A 23,911-nucleotide genomic window follows, 5' to 3' on the forward strand; every position below is an offset into this window, starting at 1 on the left:
CTACCTCCCTGAGCCACTGTGGTTATGAATGGAAACGGGTGGGTGTCGGGGCTGTGGGTTCTCTCTCCTGGTGACCGTGGCCTCCTGTCCTCCTGTAGGAGCAGCGTCTGAAGGACCTGAAGAGCCCTGCCGCAGACGACGTCTCGCTCGCCGGATCGAGCTCGGCACCCGCCATCGACCTCTTCTCCACCCCCAGCTCCACCCACAGGTGAGTGTACCGCGTCTATAGGGAGGTGTAGTCTGACGTCACTTTAGTTTCCCGCGCGGTCCACCCGTATAGGGATTTATCGTTGGGAAAATGTATTATCGGCTATTGTAGTAATTCTGCCTCATGAACATTGGCAAGCTTTCCATTTTTGCACAAAATTAGTTCCCTTCTATCACTAACATTATTGTTTAATTAAGCATTTTTGGTTGAATTAAAGTTAGTTATAAGGTTTTTAATTTGTTGTTAAAAAATAACTACACTTACCAGTAGAACGCCTGTCGTTCAGTGCTCTCGCCTAATACAGCCAGGAGTCTACGCTGTGGTGACGTCAGTCAGCAGCGCCAACGTGAAGTGTAGTTCCTCAGTGAACGAAAACATAAACGTTATTTTGCTACTTTTACGATTTAATTGCTCATTTCTTCATGTTGAGCTATAGATTGTGGATGAATACACACAGAAAGGCAGACTATGCCAATGTTCATGCTTTATTTGTTTTAAACTAGACTATTTAGAAATGGGTCCATTGGAAATACATTTCCATTTCAAGGAGGGTGGACCGCGCGGGAAACACCAATAACCACTACACACCCCTATACCCAGCAGGGTGGCGTGGAACAAGCAATGCCGTTTGTTTTGTGTGCTTCCAGACCAGTCGATTGTAGTCATGATGTATATAAAAGGTAGAAATATGGAAAAGTGTGTGAGGTCTATGCATGTGACACGAGCCAGACTAAAATTAGTTGGTTAAAATGGGGTGATGGAGGGATAATGAATGGATTTAAAAAAATTCATTTGATATGAATACAATTGATCAAAATATCTTTGGTAACACTTAACTGGATTAAATCCAACATATGAACCATCTCGTTTTCAAGGAGGTCCCAGATTACAAAATCATACATTTACGACAAGATATTTTACAGACAGTTCAAACAACATCAATCGGACAAACGAACAAAACAAAGAACTAAACAAAACAACAAAAGAAAACAATAGTAACAACTACAATAACTACAACAGTACACAACACATAATTATTTATCATTGCGTCAATGAACTGTGATAATGATGAATGGTCAACACATGAACAGGTCATCTCAAAGTGAGAGGAAAGAGCAGTTTTAAATAAGTGAAAAGATGTTATTGAACGGATATGAACAGGTAGATTGTTCCAGTCAGAAGGAGCCTTAAACTTAAATTATTTTTTGCCAACTGATGTAGACACAGTTGGAACTTCAAAATAAACCTGGGAGCAATGTCGTAGTTGATGTATGGAAGTGTAAGGTTCCAAATACTCTTTAAGATACTGTGGGTACTGAAAATGAATACATTTGAAAAAGAACTGCAGCCAATGCTGCTGTCGTCTTGATGTGGGAGATGGTAGATTGAGATTTTCATACAGGGTACAGTGGTGGGTCAGATATGGACAATCGAGGAAAAATCTGCATAAACTGTTGTATATTGCGTTAAGTGGAAGTAGGTTTGTTTTGGGGGCGGTCTGATAGACTACATTTAAAAGATAGACCTGAGTCGAGCCAGGGACCGAGATATTTGATGTGTTCAACTCTCAAATAGTTGAGTTCCATCGAGACAAGAGATATTGTAGGCTTGATTTTGAGTTTTTGATTTAACATTCTGAATAGTCCCAAAAAGCATTGTATTTGTTTTAGTTTTGGTTATAATAAATGTATTAGCTGAGAGCCATGTTTCAAGTTTATTGAAGTTAAATTGTAATGTAGATTGAATTTGTAGTAAGTTAGTTTTTGATGAGTATATGACTGTCATCTGCATAGAGTTGAATACTACAGTCGGAGAAGATTGAAGGAAGACCATTAATGAAGATGGAGAAAAGTAGTGGACCTAGGGTTGAACCTTGAGGCACACCACGTTCCTGCACTGCTAAATCAGCTAAACTGCTCTGTATTTTAACACATTGTTTTCTATTGTGCAAGTAAGAGTTGAACCAGAGTAATGCATTACATGACAGTCCGATAGAATAGAGTTTATCTAGAAGAAGATAGTGGTCCACCAGGTCAAATGCTTTGGATAGGTCAATAAAGATTGCACTAGTAAGTTCGCTATTGCCAGATGAAGAATATATGTTGTTGGTGAGTTTTAATAGAGCAGTTGTTGTAGAATGATTTGAACGGAAACCTGATTGTGAGGGTGATAGAATATTATGTTTAGAGAGATAATTGGACAATTGGTTGTAAATAATTTTTTTTTAAACTTTAGCTGTTGAACAAATGATTGAAATGGGTCTATAGTTGTTGGGATCGAGTACATTACCAGCTTTGTGCAGTGGAGTGATACGTGACCACTACCAGGTAGAAGGTATGTCATGAGTAGAAAGAGCCAGATTAAAAAGATCGCAGAGAGGGTACATGAGAATGTGCTGAGCAAGTTTAAGGAATTTGCTTTCCACGCCATCTAAGCCAGAGCCACTGCAGGCTTTGAGGTCGTTAATGGCATTCAGAACCTCAACAGGGGTGATTCTCCTAAAAATGAATGTGCTGTGGCATGGAGGTATATTGCTAGAAACAACGTTGATCACTGTTCATCTGTCCACATTTTTTTTAATACATTTTCCAACTTATACGTTTGTTGGACAGGGTTGACGCTGTGTACAGTACTGTATGTCTGCCAGATTCGGGAAAAAAAAGTTCTATTTTTGGGCTTTCTGTATTTTTCAACCATCCCAATTTAGTCGTTATGCCAATTCCCTTCCTGGTCGTTGCGCGCATTGCCCCACTGTCGGCCTGGGGAGGGTGTAGAACTACCACATGCCTCCTCCGATACATCCGCTTCTTTTCACCTGACGGCGAGGAGTTTCACTGGGGAAACGTAACGCGTGCGGAGGTTCACACTATTTCCCCCAGATCCCCTCCCTGCTGAACAGGCGCCCCGACCAACCAGTAGGAGTCGCAGTTTACAACGACCAGGACACATACCCCACCGACTTCCCACCCGCTAACTCTGCCAATTGTGTTAGTAGGGACAACGGACCGAGCCGGAGGTACCGCTGACAGCTGGATTAGATCCCAGAGTCTCTGCGGTGGTAGTTGAGCGTTTAGTCCACTGTGCTACCCAGCCTCCTTGAGTTGTGTCCATTTTGACAGTACAGAAAGGTTCGGAAAAGAGGGTGAACCTTTGGAACTGACGGATACGTTACCATTAGCAAAGCTGTTGTTTCTGCAATGGCACGATTAAGTTGGGTTCTGATTTAAAAATAAACAAAACGGACAGTAATACCTTCCGCCAAATTTCTATCCGTTCAGTGACTGATCAATGTAGCATCAGCCTAACGCTCCGCTGCATTCCTCTTCCCACTGTAAAGAAGACATCGGACTGCTCCCAGGAGCCCCACAGTCTGGGTAGGAGGACGGGGGTTATTGATTGTGTGTAAAGTTTCAGAAGCTCCTGTAGCACGTCTTAGCCAGACAGCTAGAACCTTCATGCCAAGTAGCCCTTCAGTGTGTGTTTGTGAAATGTCTTCAACCAGACACTTATTTGTGGACTTTGTGGACTTTCCAAGCCTTGTGGGGAAATGACGAGAGGTTATAATTATATCCTCTGATTCAAGATCAGAGAATTTAGCTACTCGGTCACTCTCTCTAGGTTAACCCTTTCAGGTGGTGGTTGTTTTTGGAATTCTAATTCTAGCATATAGCTTTCATTGGCCAGTGTCCATGTGACATCATCATTAGTATGTTCAGTTCTCAAAACTCACCTGAAATGGTGTCCTAGATGGACCCTTTGCGCAGCAGCCATTTTGACTTGTCATAGATATGGTAAACAATACCCACCATAGACGCAGAATAATATTCTATTACATTCTATGGTTACACATTTGTTTACCCATCTATAACGAGTCAAAATGGCTGCTGTGGAAAAGGCTTATTGGAACTTGGAGGAAGAAGTTTGTTGGTCTTTTTGACTGACTGATGTATGACCTCTCTGCCCTCTGACCTCTAGCACTTCCAAGGCAGCCAACGACCTGCTGGACCTTCAGCCTGCCTTCCAGCCGACTCTACCCGTCCCTACCGCTGTGCCCACTGCCAACACGTGGGGAGGTGAGAGCTCCAGCGTAGACGCCTTGGCACCACTTCAGTACACATTGTCAGAACACACACACGCACACACACACAGGGCATACACATGCTACTTTTATTCCTTGTTCCATGGTAGATTATGTGCTTAGAGAATTACGTGTTTACAGAATACTGTCTCGCCCAACCAATACACAGGAGTGTATGTCATCAACTAGAATGGTGCTCTGAGAGATGCAACCAGATGCCCGCCTTTATAGACCAGATACCCAGAAGTATTATAAATGTAATGCTCTTGTATTGAGCACGGCAGCTCTATTGCAGATGCTTTGTAATGTGTGCTTTTCACTTCAATCTCTGGATTTCAAAACATCAAGGTAAATAATAATAATAATAATAATAATAATAATGACTTGGATTTATATAGCGCGCTTCACAGAGTCCATTATTCGTTCATACACAGTCATACCGGTGGTGGTAAGCTACAATTGCAGCCAGAGCTGCCCTGAGGCAGACTCACGGAAGCGTGGCGAATAATCAACGCCTACGGCCCCTTCCAACCACCACCAACATTCATTCACATGTATACACATTCATATGAGGCAAGTAGGTTAAGTGTCTTGCCCAAGGACACAACGGCAGTGGGATGGACATGGGCTTGAGCGGGATTCGAACCACCAACCCTTCGATCATTGGACGACCCGCTCTACCCCTGAGCCACGCCGCCCCACATAACAAAGTTGAGTTGGATATACTACTCTACTAACTACAATCTATATTAACTATGTATTGTGTTACTAAACACATGGTTAATAGTTGTTAATAATTGTTAATAACTATTACAGCAATAAAGCTTCAAATGTAGTTAAATAACATAACACTTTGCATAGAATGCGGCTTGTCTTGAAAGTATCCCTAGAGGATTATTGAGACGTCACTATATTTAAAATTAAGAAATTAGTGAGTGATATAGATCCTTTTTTCCCCATTAGTGTCATCTTATAAGCAAAACTCTTCTGTGTGTTGCATCTTAAGAAATCATAGAATTTCCTCTCCAAGCGCAACATAGACATGTCACCTTGCACAGCTCTCGTTCTCTGCTTCAGTGAGCATTCGTGCTGGGTCAGGATCTTTGGTGTTTAATGCCCTTACATTAGCCTACCTGGTTAGGGTGGTATTGCACTCTGCTGTCTTTCCGTGGGGGAAAAAAAATCCAGGGCCATTCTGGATGAAGGCACTAGGCAAGGCGAAGGTAACGAGAGCACCAACTGGTCGTCAGACGTTGCACTGTTTCATTCTGACTTTTGAGCCCTCTGAAGCAAAAACGTTGTATAACAGTGAATGATTTGGACCCCTGCTCTAGCCGCCACACGGCCCACCAAAGGTTTCATGGACACCCATACACTTTTGATCTATATATGTATTCTTTTGATCGGTCTCTGTGCTGAAGGTCACTTGCTGTTGGATGATCTCCAACTATTCTGATGGAACTGAGAAGTCCTTCCTGTGGACTAGTTCTAATGATCAGGTGAACGACCAGGTTAGATAAGAGCCAAGCTGATTTGCTCTGCATGATATCTCTTGTTTCCACATATCCCACTCTGTGCTTTCCTCCCTCACTGGGTCTGTGAATCTATTGGCTACAGTGATTTCCTCCCTCACTGGGTCTGTGAATCTATTGGCTAGAATGATTTCCTCCCTCTCTGGGTCTGTGAATCTATTTGCTAGAATGATTTCCTCCCTCACTGGGTCAGTGGATCCATTGGCTAGGGACTGTCATCATAAAACTGTTCCAAAATGGCTTCCCTCTTTATCACAGAGTGGCTAATTGTGCGCAATACGTGGTGTCATGGCCCAGTGCTGAACGAGCGTTTTTTAGGGTGCATCCCATCATTCTAGTCAATACGCGGGAACGTATATCTCCCTGCGTGTGGACTGGTCGCAGGACTAGGCATGCCCCCCACGCTCGTTCACCATCCTGTCGATTGTCATTTCTGTCCCGTCTCTTCCTTCTCTTTCCTCCTATATTCCCGTCCTTCCCTCCTCTCCTTCTGTCCATCTATAGATCCTTTCACCTCTGCAGATGCTGTGGATGATTCCATTCCGAGCTTAAACCCTTTCCTCACACTCCCTGTCGTTGATGCCATCCTCCAGCCCGAGGCGTCCTCGGACGCCGTCACCCTGTCCTCTGCCATCATGCCCACTCATGACATGTTCAGTGGTACTGCTTGACCACTTTCTCTTTTCCATCTCCCCCCTCACCGTGTGTCAAAGAGGCACTTGACTAAGATTTTCCATGATTTGAAACGAGGACCGTGTAGATGGGGAGCACGTCTTTTAGTGGTTGTGTCTACAAGGTCCTCGCTGCTGTACCGTAAATGAGGACCATATAGACTTGGCCACTGAATGACTACTCATTTGATGGAAAATCTTAGTGCTTTAACCATTTTCTGTGTAATGCTAACTTTTATAAGTCACATAAATTACACTTCAAAGTTTGTCTTTCCTTTACCTTTTTTACTGTATTGATTGATGTAGCGACATCGGTTTCAAAATTGCGCCATAGACTAGTAATTGGCTCTTGCCTGATTCTTAATAGATGGGCCAGATTTAAGGATTAAAATAGTAGGAAGGATTGGAGCCTGTTGTTGTACTAGGCCATTTCTGTTGCTTTAATTTATCTTAGATATGGCATGTTGTCCACTTCAAATATTTGTTTCTTTATGAGATAAGACTTGTGTTCTCAACGTTTTATTTTATTATAACATTCTTTGATTAAGGATATTTTATCATGTTTTCTCTTTTATCTTCGTATTTGAAAGGCTAAACCCATTGTTACATGAATATATTTTTACATGAATTCCCTTTTTTTTTCTTTATCAGCATTTTCATTTCCCCCCCAGATCATTACAATCCCTTTATTGGCTCAAGCTCCTCTTCGTCTGATCTTGATACTTCAGTGCAGATAGAGCACTTTCTCACAGGTACTTGAGTGGAGAACTGACTGGCCAAATGCTTTCTAGACATTCATATTGAACATTTGACAACCTGCGCTCTTGCTGAACAAGCAGTCCGACGAGTATGAATGTGAACCTGCGCCAATTCGTTCCTGCCTGCCACCAGTTGCTCCAGTCGGAGTACTGTTGAGCGCTGTTTGCCCTCAGTAGTTTGGCCTGTGCTTGATTTTAGGCTCGTGTGATGAGTGTTGGCTTTCTGCTCGCCTCCCCTGACAATCCATAATGAGGTCTTCTGTCTTTTGTCTTAATCAGCCTTTCCACAGTTACTTTCCTATGGTTGCTCTTTTTATATTCATGATTCTCTACATTACCTTCTCCCTCCCTCTCTCTCTCTCTCTCTGTTTCTTTGCCTTCTTGCTCTTCTTCCTGGCTGTGTGTCAGACTCCTTTTGTGGGTCCGTCCCTTACCCCAGCACCCCTCTCTTCCAAGCTGAGTCCCCCGCTGTAGCTGGTCTCTTCAGAGGTAGGTACAGCACTCGGTAGGATCACAGGCCGAGCAGCTATAGTCGCACAAGGCCTTGATTCTTTATTACATTGAACATGTTGATATCCCGTCTCAAGCAATCATCATGAACTATATGTATGGCATAGCAGAGACGTTTCGAAAAAAGGGGAGAGGAATAAACTGGTGCTCACTTCCTACACTGTGTCACGTGGGATTACACGAGGCACGGCATTGGCCGGCTCACTCCACGCCGCCACATTAGGAGACTAGATGACACGGGTTCCATTCAACGCACCTCGTTGGCTCTTGTGTAAAACTCCCGCCCACTTAGGAGACGGGAACTGTTCCGTTTCCATCCCGTCGGCACAGGTCGGAATGCATCCTTTTTTTATTTTGATTTTTTATAATTTTTTAGCATTTTTACAGCTTTATTGGTCACGCAGGACCGACAGAGGAGAGGGCGAACGGGAGGAGAGGTGGGGAGGACATGCGACAAATAACGACTGGAGCTGGGATCGAACCCGGGTCGGCCGCGTAGGTGCGCGAGGCACTATGGTATGCGCCACGAGGGCGCCCCGGAATGCATCCTTTTAACTTATTTTCAGTATCTTTTGGGGCGTAGTCTCCTCATTATCTCGGATTGCCGACAGGGATCAAAGAACCTTCTCCACGCTCTGTAGGCCTGGGGTAAGCCAGTTAAGGTTACTTAAGATTCATTTTAAACTGTCTCTCAGGCCGCTGATGCCCCTCCTTCCTCTCTTTCCCCTCTTCCTGTCCAGGGTTCTCGGACTCCTCCACCCAGCAGACGCAGAGCCACAGAGGCCTTAATGTCGACTTTGACTCTGTGTTTGGCAACAATGTCAATGCCAACCACCTGGACTCTCCTGGTACTGGTAAGTGTCTCTCACATACAGTAGACAGACGAGACTGCCACTCACACAAACACACATGCCTTGCTTTCCTCAGTCACTTCCCATGCATCTTGGTAAGCCATTGAGCCTTAACACTTTGAGTGCCAGCGACGAGATTTATCATTAGTTCATGCCGACCGTTGAGTGCCAGCGACGATAAATCTCGCTTTTTTTTAATTAGCGATTTGAATTCATATTTCATCAATCTAGTCTCACGTTAGTGCTGCAAACTCTCTCTGAGCTCCATTGGGAAAATACCGCCCCCTATCGTCTCTCCCTGTTGTACTGCACCCCTTTGGAATGGATTGCATGAAACACATGGGGGGGGGGGGGGAGGGAATATCCAGCTTCCTCATTTTACTTCTCAGACAAGTCACCCGAGAGGATCAGATTAATTGCAGAGCCCCCAAAACAGCGTGGAATACATATTTCCAGTACCCAGCGATGGATCAATAAACGCGATCGATATTTGGAATGGCGATCAGGAATTGGAATAATCTTTTTGGAGAACATCTGATCTGAGGTAAGGAATCTATTTTACCAGTCTTAGGATAATCAGAACTTTTTTCACAGAGATATCAACGTGTGCCCTATGTGTGTGCGTGTGTGTGTGCTGATCAGGAAATGAGAGAATCGATTTTTCAGCTCGCTTCTATAGCGTGCATAAGTACACATATACTATCGATAATCTAGCGTTTATTTGAAAACTATTCATAAATAGGCAGAAAAATTACAAAAAATAATTGTATTCCAGAATATTCCAGTAAAGGGCGATTATCACAGAATCTTTATATTTTCCTGAAACTTAAAAAAAACAAGCGTTTTTCAAAATGGTATAAAACGGAAATGAACCGATAAAAAAAAATAAGAAATCCGTTTCGACAATGTTGACTGCAAACAAGTCATTGATAAGCGACGGCCAGATTAGACACATAGCCATAATTTAAGACATAGTTTATGCGTTTGCAAATATGAGAGCTCTATCATTGAAGTGGACGCTGGCATACGGAGCCCTTTAGTGCTCTGCATGGCTAGCACTGAAAGTGTTAAGCACTCTGTTGCCAAAGTTAGGGGTACAAATCACCTTCCTGTTGGCCTGTTTGGGCTTTGGGAAACGTTGCTTTGACTTTGAACCAGGCATATTTTGTGTGTAGTTTTTTGAAAATGATTGACCATTAACTCATTCTGCACCATCGCTTAATCCACGAGATGGCGCTAGTACACCACCGCTGTAAGTCAAGACTGCGAGATTTGCGAGTCCTTAAATTATAGCTATGGTGGGGCGCTCCAGTAGCACACCACATAGCGCGTTGAGTCGCGAAGCGGTCGTTCGTTTCCCAGACCCGGTGGCCATATGCCGCATGTCTTCCCCTCTTCTCCCGTTTCACCCTCTGGCCTGCGTGGCCAGAAAAAGCTGAAAATGCTATAAATAAAAGTTAAAAAAATTAAATAAATAAATTATAGCTATGGGTCTAATACACCCGTCGATTATCAGTGAGTTGCTTCCAGTCAACATGTACGAAACGGATTGTTTTTTCATCAGTAGATTTCCGTTTTATAGCCTTTTTAATATGAGTATAACTTTGGGGTGCTTCTGAGTAATTCCAGAGAAAGACGCGATAATAGCGTTTTAGTGGAATACACTAAACACGTTGTAATTTTTTGTCTGATTATTGAATCTTCCTCAAATCAATGCTAGATCATCATTATTATCCTTCCTCATGCAAGCATGCAATGTGGTTTAGACCGGTACTGCCACCAACGGACACGGCCACACATACACACACAGAGACGGCGTCGATCGGGGTAGAAATAAATATCAGATCAACGATCAAATTTATATATAGTGTTCTTACCTTGTATCTGATGTAATGCTAAAGAAATAATCCAATTATCTGATCGCCATTCCAAATACTGCTCACATTACCGACTGTTTCACAATGACGGGCGGGCGGGGTTACTGTTCCAATGCATCGTTGTATCTGCCTACCTCATCTGAGTATTTAAACCCCGCCCGCACGGCTCGGATCGTCCCAGAAAAGAAACTACACCATTCCCAATGGGGTGCAATACCCGCTGGAAAGCGTAGGCTGCGGTATTTGCCCTTTTGCGAGCTCAGACCCATTCCCAACGATAACATCAGGCTGGATGGATGAAAATGAATGGATATCGCCAATAAAAGAAATAACGATTAAAACCAGACTATACTCGTGATTGGCGCTCAAGCAATGGCAAGTTAACCCGACTATCATTGTGACTGGCGCTGAATGAGTTAACTGTTCGAATTAATGAGAAATAACCATGAATGCCCTGAGCACACAAACATTCATGCCTCAACAGAATGTAACAATGTAGCCACAAAATCGAGTGTAAACATGGTGGATGCCCTCCTCCCCCTTCTTTGGTGGCTCATTGTTGAGGCTACCGTATCATCCTATAGATATAATCAAAAGGACGTACAGGGGAAGGGTCTCCTAGCTCTATGGCTTTAAGCCACATACTGGCAACATCAATGCTTAGAATCCGGCTCATGACCTTTTTTCACGCGTCACCCCCCCCCCCTCTCCTCCATCTTTCCTGTTATACTGTATGCGGTCTAATGGAGCAGAAATGTCTGTGACCTAGTCTTGAGAAAAAAAACAAAGGGTGTGGTGGTGTCATGGTGACACAATGAGTGCAGGGCCCTCAAAGAGCATTCAATGCTGAGAAGGTTAGCGCTCTGCCATATTTACCTTCGACAGTGACTTAACTGTCGGTGTGTTTTTGAAATACCTCTGCAAAGGAATGGTGTGGTGGTAAAGTCCACTTAATTGACCATTATTCACACGGCTGCTAATGCTTGGCCATGTGAATAATGGTCAATGCTCTGCTAGCCTGTCATTGAATCCCAGGGGTAAGGTTCCTGGCATACTCTGCGTCTCCTCTCAGCCTTCCTATTGTCTCAATGAAAGACAAAGTACTTGTGGAAGTGGACATGCATAATGAGTGTCCTATCTATATGCTCATCACCAAGCACATCAGTCTATTTATTTATTCAAACAAGCCTTTTTGTTATTATTCTATCAAGACCATCCCGTTGTAGTACGCTGCTCTGTAGAATAAAGCTGGAGCCCTGCGGTCGCCTGGTGAGAGTCTCATGTTTGTGGTCAGTGCCTTTACACAGGTCCCTACAGGCAGAATGGAATTTGGACTTAGGAAGTAATATCAACAGCAGGGTCATGTCGGTGCACAAATATCACTTCCCTTAGATAATAGAAATGTTCTGCTCTATTGAGGGCACTGTAGCCGCAAGACTGGCTTTGTGTTTATTTCTTTTTTTATTCCCTCACATGTTAATTGCCTGAGCTATTAATACAAGAACTTACGAGTTGGTGACGGTGAAACATGTCTTTTTTTAAATGAAAAAAAAAAATTAATGTATTGCTTGTAAATATTGGAACAATTTGAATGTGAATTTTGTGTAATGGTAGGACGTAACGTTCCAAAGAGTTTCCATCAGCAAATCGTACTATTCAATGTACACAGTATATACGGTACATACAGTTGTTATATACTAAGAAAACATTCTAGACTGGAAATGTGAGTCTTATTTTGATGAATTTGACTATTAAGGAGACTTTAGGAGTTTTTCCTTTTTTCCACACAGTGCACACACACACACGTATGAAATTAATTAAATCTGTCTTGACTCTTTACTGTTTGGACTTGATTCCTGATCACTTGCGAGAGGTTTACTGTGTCTCTCTCTCTCTCATGTCCGGGGGTTAAACACACTCTGGGACCCTGGCTTTTTGCATGGCATTATGCATGACTGGGTGAGTTGACTTAACACACTCACACACACACACACACACACACACACACACACATGACACACACACATGACACACACACACGCACACACACTCTCACTCTCTCTCACACGCCTCCCACATCATCTCGGCATCATCAGTTTTCTTTCAGTCCCACTTCCTGCTTTTCCCACTCACTTACCGGTAACATCCTCTCTCTCTCTCTCTCTCTCTCTCTCTCTCTCTCTTGTCTGTGGTATTTTGTTGTGTGGTTGTTGTGTATCGTCTCTTGTTGTGTTTGTTCTGTGTCGTCGTCACGCATTCTTCCCCCCCCCCTCCCCTCCCTTTCCTTCCTTGTGCCCCCCTTTCTTTAAGACGATGTTTTAGGTGCCCTCCTCAAACCCACAGTGGCCTCCTCCTCCTCCTTGCCCAATCAGGGCATGACCTTCGGCTCCCAACACGCTAGCAAGCTGGTGTCTGATGACCTGGACTCCTCATTGGCTAATCTTGTTGGCAGTAAGTGCCAGTGGCAACCACTACTATACGTTTTAACAGTGACGCCGAATAACATGTATTCTTTTAACACTGTGTAACCAGTTGTGATACGATGCACGTTAACACTGACTTCTTAGCTTAGTGTTAAATTATGTTGCTATGACAACTTTTCTTTTGTTTCTACTCCACACCAGATTTGGGAATCGGCAACGGCACAGCGAAGAAGTAAGCATGCTATTGAGATGTACTGTACCCTGACTGTGACTTTACTGTAGTTGTACTGTACACTGCATGACGATGTGTCTTAAACTGGCCCCTACAAATGTCCTAACAGTAAATGACCAAGTATGGCTTTGTCAGTAGTATTCCAATGTACAGTGTACAGTGTCCCCCACCCCACCCCTACCCAACCCCCCCCCCCCCCCCCCCCCCCCACCTCCAATGTACAGCCCCCCACCCAACCCCACCCCACCTACCCAACCTCCTCCAATGTACAGTTTCTACGTCAAATGTATATGCACTCTTTTTCTGGACACTTTTTGTATCACAAACAGTACTGTAATTGCAAATCTGGTATGTCATAAATGTATAGATGTAGCAGTACTGTATGTCGTGTATGTTGTGTATGTCATATATGTTATGATTAATTGAAAATGGGGGACCCTGATGTAAACAAGACGAAAGTCTTTCTCTGGTCTGCATCCCCTTAACAATTGTATGTATTGAGCTGTACTGTACTGTACCCATTCTGCAATCTGTTAATAAACTTTTCAATCAATCAAACACGGCCCCTTCCTGTTCAAGCTGCTGCGTCAGGCAAGCGCCTCCGCATACATGCAGCAAGAACAGAGAGACTCTGACTCCGCTTCTTCCCCCAGGCCATCGGAACACTGATCTCTCCACACATGAACACACACACCACACATCCTGCACTCTCTCACACACAAACACACTACAGGTCACTTTAGGGGGGGGGAAACGTCACTTTAAAAAAATATAACTACTAGTATAGTTATATATAGCATAATTGTATAGTAGTGTTTATAGGACTCATTACCTTAAATTCGTAAGCTTAGCATTGTATTGTATTTTATCTTAGTACTTTTTATCATGTCTATTTTATTATCTATTCTATTACTTGTATTTTTTGCACAATCAAGACTAATACATCTCTTGAATCTTCCTGTGCAGTGATCTTCACTGGAGTCAACCGGGTGAGAAGAAGCTGACGGGTGGAAACAACTGGCAACCCAAGACGGCTCCTTCCACCACATGGAACCCTGCTAGCATGGTACGTCCACCTCTCTCTCTGTTTACATGGTAGTAGTGGTGGGTCACATGCTTTAGTGTCTGTGTTCTGGCCCTTTGAGGTGTGGGCGGGGGGGGGGGGAGGGGGGGTTGGGGTTATTTACTTTATTTTCTTTACCCAGAATTCTATTTGGGAATTCTAGAAATCGATAGATTATTTCAGTGACCAGTGTTACATCATCGTTAGAATGTCTATTTCAATCACACTGGTGTGACTGTACACCTCAAAGTATTTTTAAGTTTAGAAATGTTTAGTAGCCCATCGTTACTCAAAATAGTGTTTTTTTTTATACTCCAATGTTTACAAACATACAGTATGGATAAATAACTGTTTCCAAAATGGGGTGCCATACTGCAATTATGAACTGGGTCTTAAAAATTATATTTCACTTCACTAGAACATTAGCACTATGGACCTGTCTCAAACTCAAAAGAGGGTGGAGTTTGAGATGGATGGATTATGCGGCGTGTCCATAGAATACTTGCCTTTTCAGAGCTTGCTTCTTGTCTGTTTGTTTCAATGGAAAAGCCGTACTAGTGTGTGCTCGCGACACTGTTGAGAGCCGAGCATGTTTTAGTGCTCAAAAGCACTAGAAGGTGAAATATTTCAACTGTTTAGCAAAAGAGAGCTTCCCTCAAAGTGCTGCCAGCAGCTGAGGCCTCCTGTGGACACACCACCTCAAGCACATACACTGTACCTTTAGGCCACGTACTAGACCTGCTGCAGGGAACCATCCCCAGTCTCCTGGCTGCTATTGTCTGACATTCACTCAGTAGTCGCTACATGTGTTCTAATGAAGAGAAATATTCCTTTAAATTAACTTTTTACAATATGGGGTACAGTATGTTATATTATCCAATGAATCCAACACACCTACACGTGGAAATTGTATCAACCTGCTAGTCTGTCGCTTGTCATTTTCAAGCTGGGCTATTGTGAAAATATCCTGTCCAAATTTGAATGGGGGATAAATGAAATGGCAGAGAAGCTGCTGTGTAGAGCAAGTGTCCCAAACCCCTGTGATATTACTTGTATCTTTTTGTCTTGTTTATTAACAAATGATTCTTCTAATATCTTTTTGTCTTGTTTATTAACAAATGATTCTTCTAATATCTGTCTGTTGCATTGTGTAATTGTTCTCTGGGGGGCCATACATACAGAACGGCTTGTATTTCCAGCAATACGTAAGTCCATCCCTACCGTACACATGGTTGAAGTATTTACCGCTCTCTGGCCAAACGCTGGCATGCACTGGTTTGTTATTAACCCCTTCACATTCACCTGCCATCTCCACATTGTCTCATGTCTGACCACTGGACAGAGAGCACTCTCACTACTACTGTCTATGCTGTGCCACGGGCCACATTAACACTGCAGCCAGAGCATGGGACGACTGGTCCTGGGGTCCAGTCCAGAACCAAGCCTTCTCTCCATGTGTGCATCGCTTGGGCTCATGTGTAGATAGAATCCAGATTGTAGGTAATCTGGAGAAGAGCTCGGTACAGGCTTGTCTTGGGAGCCTTTTTACTAATACAGGGTGGCAATAACTGACACAATCTCTCCTATGATGCTAAGAGATGGTCTCTAGCCTTTACCCGGCCGATGGACCCACCTTAATTGTTCTTAATCTTAAAGAGTTCATTATATTGATTTGTTATATTGTTTACACTGTTTTTTTACTACCTGTACCCCCCCCCCCCTCCCCCCTTGCTGCTATGATGCCTGAATTTCCCCCAAGGGGATCAATAAAGGAATATCTTATCTTATCTTATCTCAAACCCTACCCTCCAGCTTTGTTTGTCTGAGGAAAGCAACGGTTGTGATTTGAAGGATCAAGAAATGAGGGCAGGGTTTGAGTCTATTCCATTCCGTCCCACGTGCTACGGGACTAGAGACTTTTTTGGCTGGATGGCTATTGTTTTTCCTGACTTGTCTCTTTCGGTGCTTTCTCGACTGAGAAAGTCGGGAGTGTCCTTTACTCGAAGCCTTTGTAGTAGTAAAGGCTATGCAACCCTGCCACTGGGGACAAATGGTGTCATAACAGTCACAACATGATGCGTCTACTTATGACTGTGTGTTGGATCACTCTGCTGAACTGCTTTCCCCACAGGAGAGTTATGTTCTTAAAAATGCCTTGTGTCATTCAATCATTTTGAAATGAGGACCATGTCGGGACTGGACCACGTGCAATTACTTTGGATTAAGCATGTCATTTTGTGTACGAGTCCAAAAGGTCCTCGTGTCGAATGACTTAACCCGCTAAATCATGTGCTTTATTCCAGCCTAACTGTTCAGTGTTCATGGTCCTCCTTCCAAATTCTTCTTCTTCTAAGACTGATTTTAGGGCGTCTTTCACAGATACAAGGCTGAATCGTGATTTCCTTTTATTCTTATAGCCCTCCGTATGCCATCCTTCATTCTCTGTGAGCCATCGTATGATGCAATGCACACTCTGCATGTGGGAAACTCAATTTAAGAGGGGGGGGGGGGGGGGGAAAGAGCACTCATTCCAGTGGAACTTGGAGAGAAAAAATTAGTTTTACAAACATGTTTAAATGGTAGATGTGACAGAGTGTGAAAAAGTGTCGAATAATAATGCCAGTCATGTTTATGGCAATATACTCCCACGAGAATGTTAATTAAAAGGCTGCAGTCTGCGGAGGAGTTATTTTCACTGTCGGGTGGCAGTTGGCTCGACTCACACAGTTAGCTGTTTAGTTCAAACTTGGACAACTCATACATGTTGAAGTATGCATGGATGCTCAGAGCGCCAATTTACCAAACCACACAACATTTGGATGTGATAAACAAGGTGTGTTATCTACACTGTATTACAGATTCTACAGTATATGCATATTATCCAGACAAGAGCCCAACCAATATGCATATTACCCAGACCAGAGGCCGACCAATATATCGGTTGGCTATATTGGCTTATTACCTATTTATCAGCATTTACGTTACTGATATCCCATAATTTGATTAGCTGTCTTTAAAGGGCTCTAGCAGGCACACATTTTAAGCTAGCATGAATACACTGGTATCATATGAAACTAGATCTGGAGGGAACCAAAAGTACCATGTCATGCTAGCTCATTGGCAAGATTAAAAATTTGATGGGGGAATTTTTCTTTTTACATGGGCATGGCTATTTTCAAAAGGTCCCTTGACTTCTCTCCAAGATATCTGATTGAGAAATTTGCTCAATGGCACCACAAAAGACTCCTCTTTACAGCCAGGCTAATGTACACTAGTAGTCACATGCAGAATTACTCTCAAAACCGGACAATTGTTTTTCATGCAGTACAAATAGGTTCCTTTTCTTAGTCATATACTAGACAGATACATGCATACATACATACATACATACATACATACATACATAGGCCTACACACACACACACACACACACACGTATATGTGTATATATAACTAATATCCACAGTACATTTTGTTCAACTGTAAAACATCTCACCTCCAGTATACTGTACATTTTTGTCGGAGTCTGAGGGATCCTTGCAAAAATTGTGTGTGACTATTGGCTATATATCAATATGTTTTTACTCTCAAATATCGGCATTAGCCTCAAAAATCCAGTATCTGTCCGGCTCTAATCTAGACAAATTGGAGAAATGGCTTTACCAGCTAAGGCCAAGTCGGATTAAACTGATGTTTGTCAGGAGGAGTGATTCTAATGATGTCCAAGTTGGAAGGGCTTCAGAGAAGAACCTCCATCACAATCTAGCTTTTTTTTGTTTTTTTTTAACTTAATTTTTTAGCGGTTATCGCTTTTCTGGTCAAGCATGACCGACAGAAACAGGTTGAATGGGATGTAGAGTAGGGGAAGACACTCTTGAGAAAATACGGCGGGTCCGGGAATCGAACTCGTGTACCCCAGATCCGTGACGAGCACGGTTGTCCCCGACGCCGAAATAGCGCCGAGATACGCGGTGAGCTACGGGAGCTCCCCTCTAGCTGACCTTCTTAATGGTTCTGAATGTTCTGGAGGATTACTGGCGATGGACTGTGGTCCAGGCTGATGACTGCTCAGAATAAAGGCTGTAAAAGGCATTCACTTCAAGCCTCTCACTTCAACACACACTAATCACACTTATCTCCCCATTCAAGCTCTCCGACTGCCACTCAAACACAAGCTTCATCATCCAATCATTATCCAGAGTCCTCGAGTTAGCTGCACTTTTAACAAACTCCAATCCTTGTCGATAATTCTGAGTCTGATGAAATCTACAATTTGGCACCACCGTCGCATCTGACTTACGTGTGTGTGGTGTGTGTGTTGTGTTGTGTCTCTTTCCAATGACTGAATAGTTAATTAAATCTATCCTTCCCGAGGGAGCTGTAGATGAGACAGATCTGGGTTTGTTACTGCAGGGAGCTGTAGATGAGACAGATCTGGGTTTGTTACTGCAGGGGCTGCTGGAAGCAAGCGGCTCCCTTCTCTCTCTCGTCTTTCTCTTCTACCAAGGAGGCCTCCCGCACCTGCCAGCAACAGCTTCTCCCTTCAGGACCCGTCATACACTCCCCTCCCCTCCCCACCTCTCTTGTCTCCAACCCCCTGCTCTGTTTTTCTCTCCGTCTGTGATGTGTTCTTTATTTCTCTCTTTCTTTAGTTTGTATTCTGCTCATCAGGCTGAAGACTGAATGCGACTGTGGGATTATCTCCCAGATGATCGTAGGGTCTTGCCATAGTTAATTCAAACAGGGGTGAACAGCAGCAGGTGACAATGAAATAGTGAGACATGTCGAACAAGGTCTGCTTTGTCAATTGGCTTTTCTTTTGAGAGGGATTTCCCTAATGGGAGTTTTAATGTGAAATTAATAGCAGCTTTTCCTATTTGAAAAGATGTTTGCCAAAGTCATACCTTTGTCAATATGTTTTGCAATCTTCATTATGTTTCCAGAAGAGTTTTTTAGAGGTTCATTTCAGTTACTGCCATTTTAATTGGTAATGAGCAACTAATGGGTTTTCAAATCAGTGAATCATTACCGGTATAGTTTCATTATTCTATTTGAGACGCCTTTAGTTATATTGTATGTTCCATGAGCATTAGTTTTGTTTATGGAGAGAAAACACCCTGTATGGAGATGCACTGTGCCCTGGTTCTGTAAATGATCATCTTTTCTCCCGTCATCTCAGGCACCATCTGTCATGGCCTTCCCTGCAACCACGCCAACGGGCATGATGGCATATGGCATGGTAAGCAGCATGGGGGCCATTTTCTCCTCAGTGTTATTATACATCATCCATCATCAGCGAACAAGGATATTCAATAATTATAATTCAATTATTAGGTCAAAAGCATAGCTCAAAGTCGGCCAAATCTATTCTATTTGAACCCCTTTTGCTATGATAATTTGGCGAAGTGAACTGGTTGGATTGCTGACATTTATTGAAACTAGTGCCCGTTTGGAGCACGTGTCTGCTCAAAACAGGCCAAACTTCACACTCGACACTGCCCATGGGTCCTCAGCAATACACCAAACATAAAGTTTGTTGTTATAGCGCCACCATCTGGCCGAATTGCACTACATTCGCCACCGGACCCACCTCTCCTGGGTTCTCCGCAATACAAGTCTTCAAGGAATTTCAATAGTTGTGCACCAAACACTAATGGCTCAATTTGTAGTTAACCACACTCTTCCGCCATTTTCTTCTGCTGAATCAAATGCGTTACCATTGAAACGGCGCAACTTTATCAAATAAATGTAGTTTACGAGAAGAACAAGACTGAAGTAAACTTTTTGACTACAAGTGGGACTGTAGAACTGTCACTAACTCACGGTCATTTATTCACTCCTTAATCCAGGTATTCATTCACTCATTCATCAGGTATTCATTCACTCATTCATCAGGTATTCATTCACTCACTCAAGGTTAGCTGCCCTGCCCCTTACAGGCAGCCCACAGGCATCCACTTCACGTCATGACGACAGCAAGACTCACCCAGCCAGCCAGCCAGCTAGCTAGCATGCCCAACCAATACTGCGCTCCACTACATAGTATGAGGTTGGGAGAAAAAAGTCAAATGATCGCCAAACGAGCGTGACTCAATGTAAAAGACTTCTTGGTCGACTTTATCATTACAATACTTGGGTTGCGCAGACTACGCAACATTGCCATATTCACTCAGATAATTGGCAAAAGGCCAATGTTTCTAATCCCAGCACTGTTTGCATAGCCTTTTTTTGACAGAGCTACATCTGTCAGAGATCACATCACAACTCAAACTCACAATTTCTCAAAATGTTCCCAACAAACATTTAACACCTTATTGATGACCACCACTTTCCTTTGGTGGTCTTCGATTACAATATAGTTGGGAGGGTAAGTTATGATCAGCTCTGTTGCTTTTGAAAAGCATATATCCTGTAACTTTGTATTCACACAAGTTTCTTGTCTCTTTTGGTTTTACTCTCAGCCTCCCCATATGGGATCCATGATGGTCACGCAGCCAACTATGATGTACACGCAGCCCGTCATGAGGCCGGCCAACCCCTTTGGCCCCACCCCTGGTGCACAGGTACTGGATGTCTGCCTTTTTCCCTTGTGTTAGTCATGGCCGAAGATCCCCAGGTTATACTAATGCCATGTAGGGCTTCACCCTCTTTGGTTGCAATGCAAGCTTTACAATAGGGTAGAGGTAGATCCTATGAGAAACTCAACTGTTATTTCAAGATTTGGATCAAATGACCCTATTCTTGTGTATTCAACTATGTAAAAAAAAATTATAATAATAAGAACTAACCTTACTGTCATGCACTTGTCCTAATATACTAACCTACACTGTAGCACTCACACTTTGATGAACATTGTTATTCAGCTGATTTGAGTTGTGCCCTTCCTGATGACTTGTCGTACAGAACTTGTAAGTCGTTTTGGATAAAGCTAAATTACAAAATGTTAATGTATGTAAATAATAATGTATTATTATTATTCGAGTGATAACTATGCTCTTTATCTTCCCAGATGCAGTTTATGTAACCGGCGGGTGAGTCTTTGCCCCCTAAAGACGAACCACACAACAAAGAAAGAATATTTAAGCAGACCTCCAGTTTGCCGTCTATGAACTCGCCCCTTCTCTGAGAATCGAGGCTCCAAATTAGGACTTGTCGAGTAAACCCACCTGATGGGAGCCTGGCCGTCTCGGCGAGGCATCAAAATGGACAAAATTGTGCCCATCTAGTCTTGTTGTGTTGGAGGGAAAGGAGAGCGTATGCTGCCAATCAAAACCACCTGGACAGGGATCACTCGACCCCTCTTGTGTTGTGGACCGAGAGAAACTGACATCCAAAGGGAGATCTTTTGACTGAACTGCCTACTGTGTTTTGAAAATGAGTCTGGGTTTATTGTCATGCATACAATCTGCTTGATCTGCTTGAAAAAAAAGTCTCCAGGTTAGGGTGAAAGAATCGCTTGATTTTGATTGTCAATCATGATTATCTAATTTAACCATCTTCAGATTAGGAAGGAAAAAAAGGCAAATGCAAACTTCTGTTTATACCATGTTTTCTGTTTTTTTATTTTCCTTTTTTGTATGTTTTTCATTTGCAGTAGACATTCCTTGTGTATTGTTTGTATTTATTTATGATTACCCACAGAGAGGATGACATTAAGAAAGAAAATTAACTAGCATTATTGAATTCTTCCTTGTGGGAGATCTTCAAGTTTCTACATAGGTATGATTGATTTGTAGAATTGGATTTTGGGTGTGATTGAGAGTAAAATGAAAAAGTTAATATAAAGATTAAATTAATTACACGTTTTGGTGACCATTGGGGCACTAGATATTCTCTGAACTCGCATGATGCCTGATACATTTCTCTGTGGCTCAACAGCGTCACGCCAAGTATGTATGTGAACATACGGGATTCAGCGTTGAGTTTGATACTATCAAATGTATCCAAGGGAACATTTTCACATCAGCGAAAGCACTACATTTTGTGAACGAGGCAGCATTGCGTTGGAAAAGGACTCTGCATTTGTGCTTCTTATGCTTGGCATGTCCATTTATTCTTATAACGATTCTTCTGGCTGCCCTCTTTCCGATCTGAATGTGCAGGGTCTCTTCCATGCTTGGATCGTATTTCCATAACTGAGAATAGGGGCATTGTAAACAAAAGAGGGGGTGGGTGGAGGTGGGGTCAAACTGTATCCATATCAGTCTGGTTATGGAGGGGATGACCCCCCCCCCCCCCTTCAGTGGCAGTGAGGTCCAGTCGTGCAGGACAATAGAGCACTGTTGAGCGGTGCTTTGTGTATATAAAACTGACCCTGCCAACTAGGAGTGGGTGGATGTAGATGTGAAAGACGGCCCGAGCGTGGAAGTGACTCTTATCCATTGTTTGAGCATATTTGCTGCATCGTCCCTGCAGATTATATTTTTGTTATGGATATATATATAGACTATATAGTCTATATATAGACTCTTGATTTCCAATAAAGTGCAAGCTTCCACAGTTGTGTTGCTCTGCTTTCTCCCCCCCGCCCCCCAATCAAACCAGTGGGTTTGACTCTTGCAGCCCATATTATTTTCTTTGGTGCTTTTCACAGGACTCTGTACATAACATTGTTATCCAGCTGTATAAAATAGTTTTCCAAATGTACAACATACTGTGAACAATGACTTGGGTCAACGTTTTTTTTTTTTTTTTATATGTGAACATGTAAGATTACAATCGGCACACAGATTTGTAGCAGTGTATTATTCCATAGCATTAAGAGACGCTTAATATTTTTTAGCAGTGTATTCCCTGGTCCAGGCTACTTGTTAACTTACGCACAGTGAGGGCCCAGTCCTTAGGGAACTCGGTGGCCCCATCATCCTCTTGAGGGGAGAGCAGGCAGCAGGACTTGCTCGACCCACTACCACGCGCAGCAGCTTCTGCTCCAGACTAACCAGGTGCAGTTCAGTCTTCTGACGCACACGCACAGACATAAGTGAGCCTTGTATAAGAGATGCATCCTGCTTGGCGAGGGGTCTGCTAAACTAACAAGGAGATTGGTTGTTATGCTGCCACTTCCCCTCAGTGTGGATGCACCAGGAGAAAAACAAGGGTGTGTTTGTGTGAGACCTTAACTTTCATGATGGGATTAATTGACGCAAGTTAATCAAAGCCTTTTTTGTTGAATCAAATCTCTTCTCGTGTCACTCTTGAAAGGATTCTTTGACATTTTGAAAGTTATTTGGTTATTTATTGCTCTTCACCAGTCTGTGGAAACTGTTTCTATGTTTGTCAGTTTCAATTAAATGTAATGTTAGTATTGTTAGCCTTCCATCCAACCATGGGGCACAACTATCTTCAAGCATCCAGCTACCTGTGCCCCATGGTTTCAAAGTGGAATGCTAACGATGCAAAGATTCCAATTTAGGTAAACTGAAGAACAAGTAGTGACTCCTTCCTACAATGTAACAAGAGTGTGTGGCAAAAAGCACTAACGACTCATTCTAAAAGTAATGAACTTGGTTCATATGAATGTCCATTCACTGCCTATTGAACTAGGCGGTGGTACATGTGATTTTTTTTTATTTTTATTTTTTTGGAATACTGGGCGAGCCAGATATCTGGACATGGTCAGGGATGGTTCTTCCTTACCTTCAGCCGGCTCTGGCTGCCATCCAGCAGAACACTGAGCTGAAGATGCTGCCAGACATGCCCGACTTCCAT

At 43.0% G+C, this 23,911-nt stretch overlaps 1 protein-coding gene across 3 annotated transcripts in view; it reads left to right on the top strand.

Moving 5' to 3' along the window:
- The window catches only part of picalma (phosphatidylinositol binding clathrin assembly protein a), a 65,032-nt gene extending 42,330 nt beyond the window's left edge, over positions 1–22,702 (top strand). The window contains exons 12-21 of one of the 3 annotated variants that reach the window (XM_084320899.1): positions 99–208; positions 4,184–4,281; positions 8,498–8,611; positions 12,808–12,936; positions 13,110–13,140; positions 14,107–14,206; positions 15,385–15,408; positions 19,383–19,442; positions 20,665–20,766; positions 21,213–22,702. In XM_084320899.1, coding sequence (XP_084177025.1) covers positions 99–208; positions 4,184–4,281; positions 8,498–8,611; positions 12,808–12,936; positions 13,110–13,140; positions 14,107–14,206; positions 15,385–15,408; positions 19,383–19,442; positions 20,665–20,766; positions 21,213–21,227 — 783 coding nt within the window. In that variant the 3' untranslated portion in view covers positions 21,228–22,702. The remainder of the gene's footprint in view (positions 1–98; positions 209–4,183; positions 4,282–8,497; positions 8,612–12,807; positions 12,937–13,109; positions 13,141–14,106; positions 14,207–15,384; positions 15,409–19,382; positions 19,443–20,664; positions 20,767–21,212) is intronic. The other 2 variants (XM_084320900.1, XM_084320901.1) reach the window with 2 other exon arrangements.
- Positions 22,703–23,911: the final 1,209 nt, after the last annotated feature.

This window comes from Notolepis coatsorum, assembly GCF_963971535.1.
Source record: "Notolepis coatsorum genome assembly, chromosome: 8".
NCBI lineage: Eukaryota > Metazoa > Chordata > Actinopteri > Aulopiformes > Paralepididae > Notolepis > Notolepis coatsorum.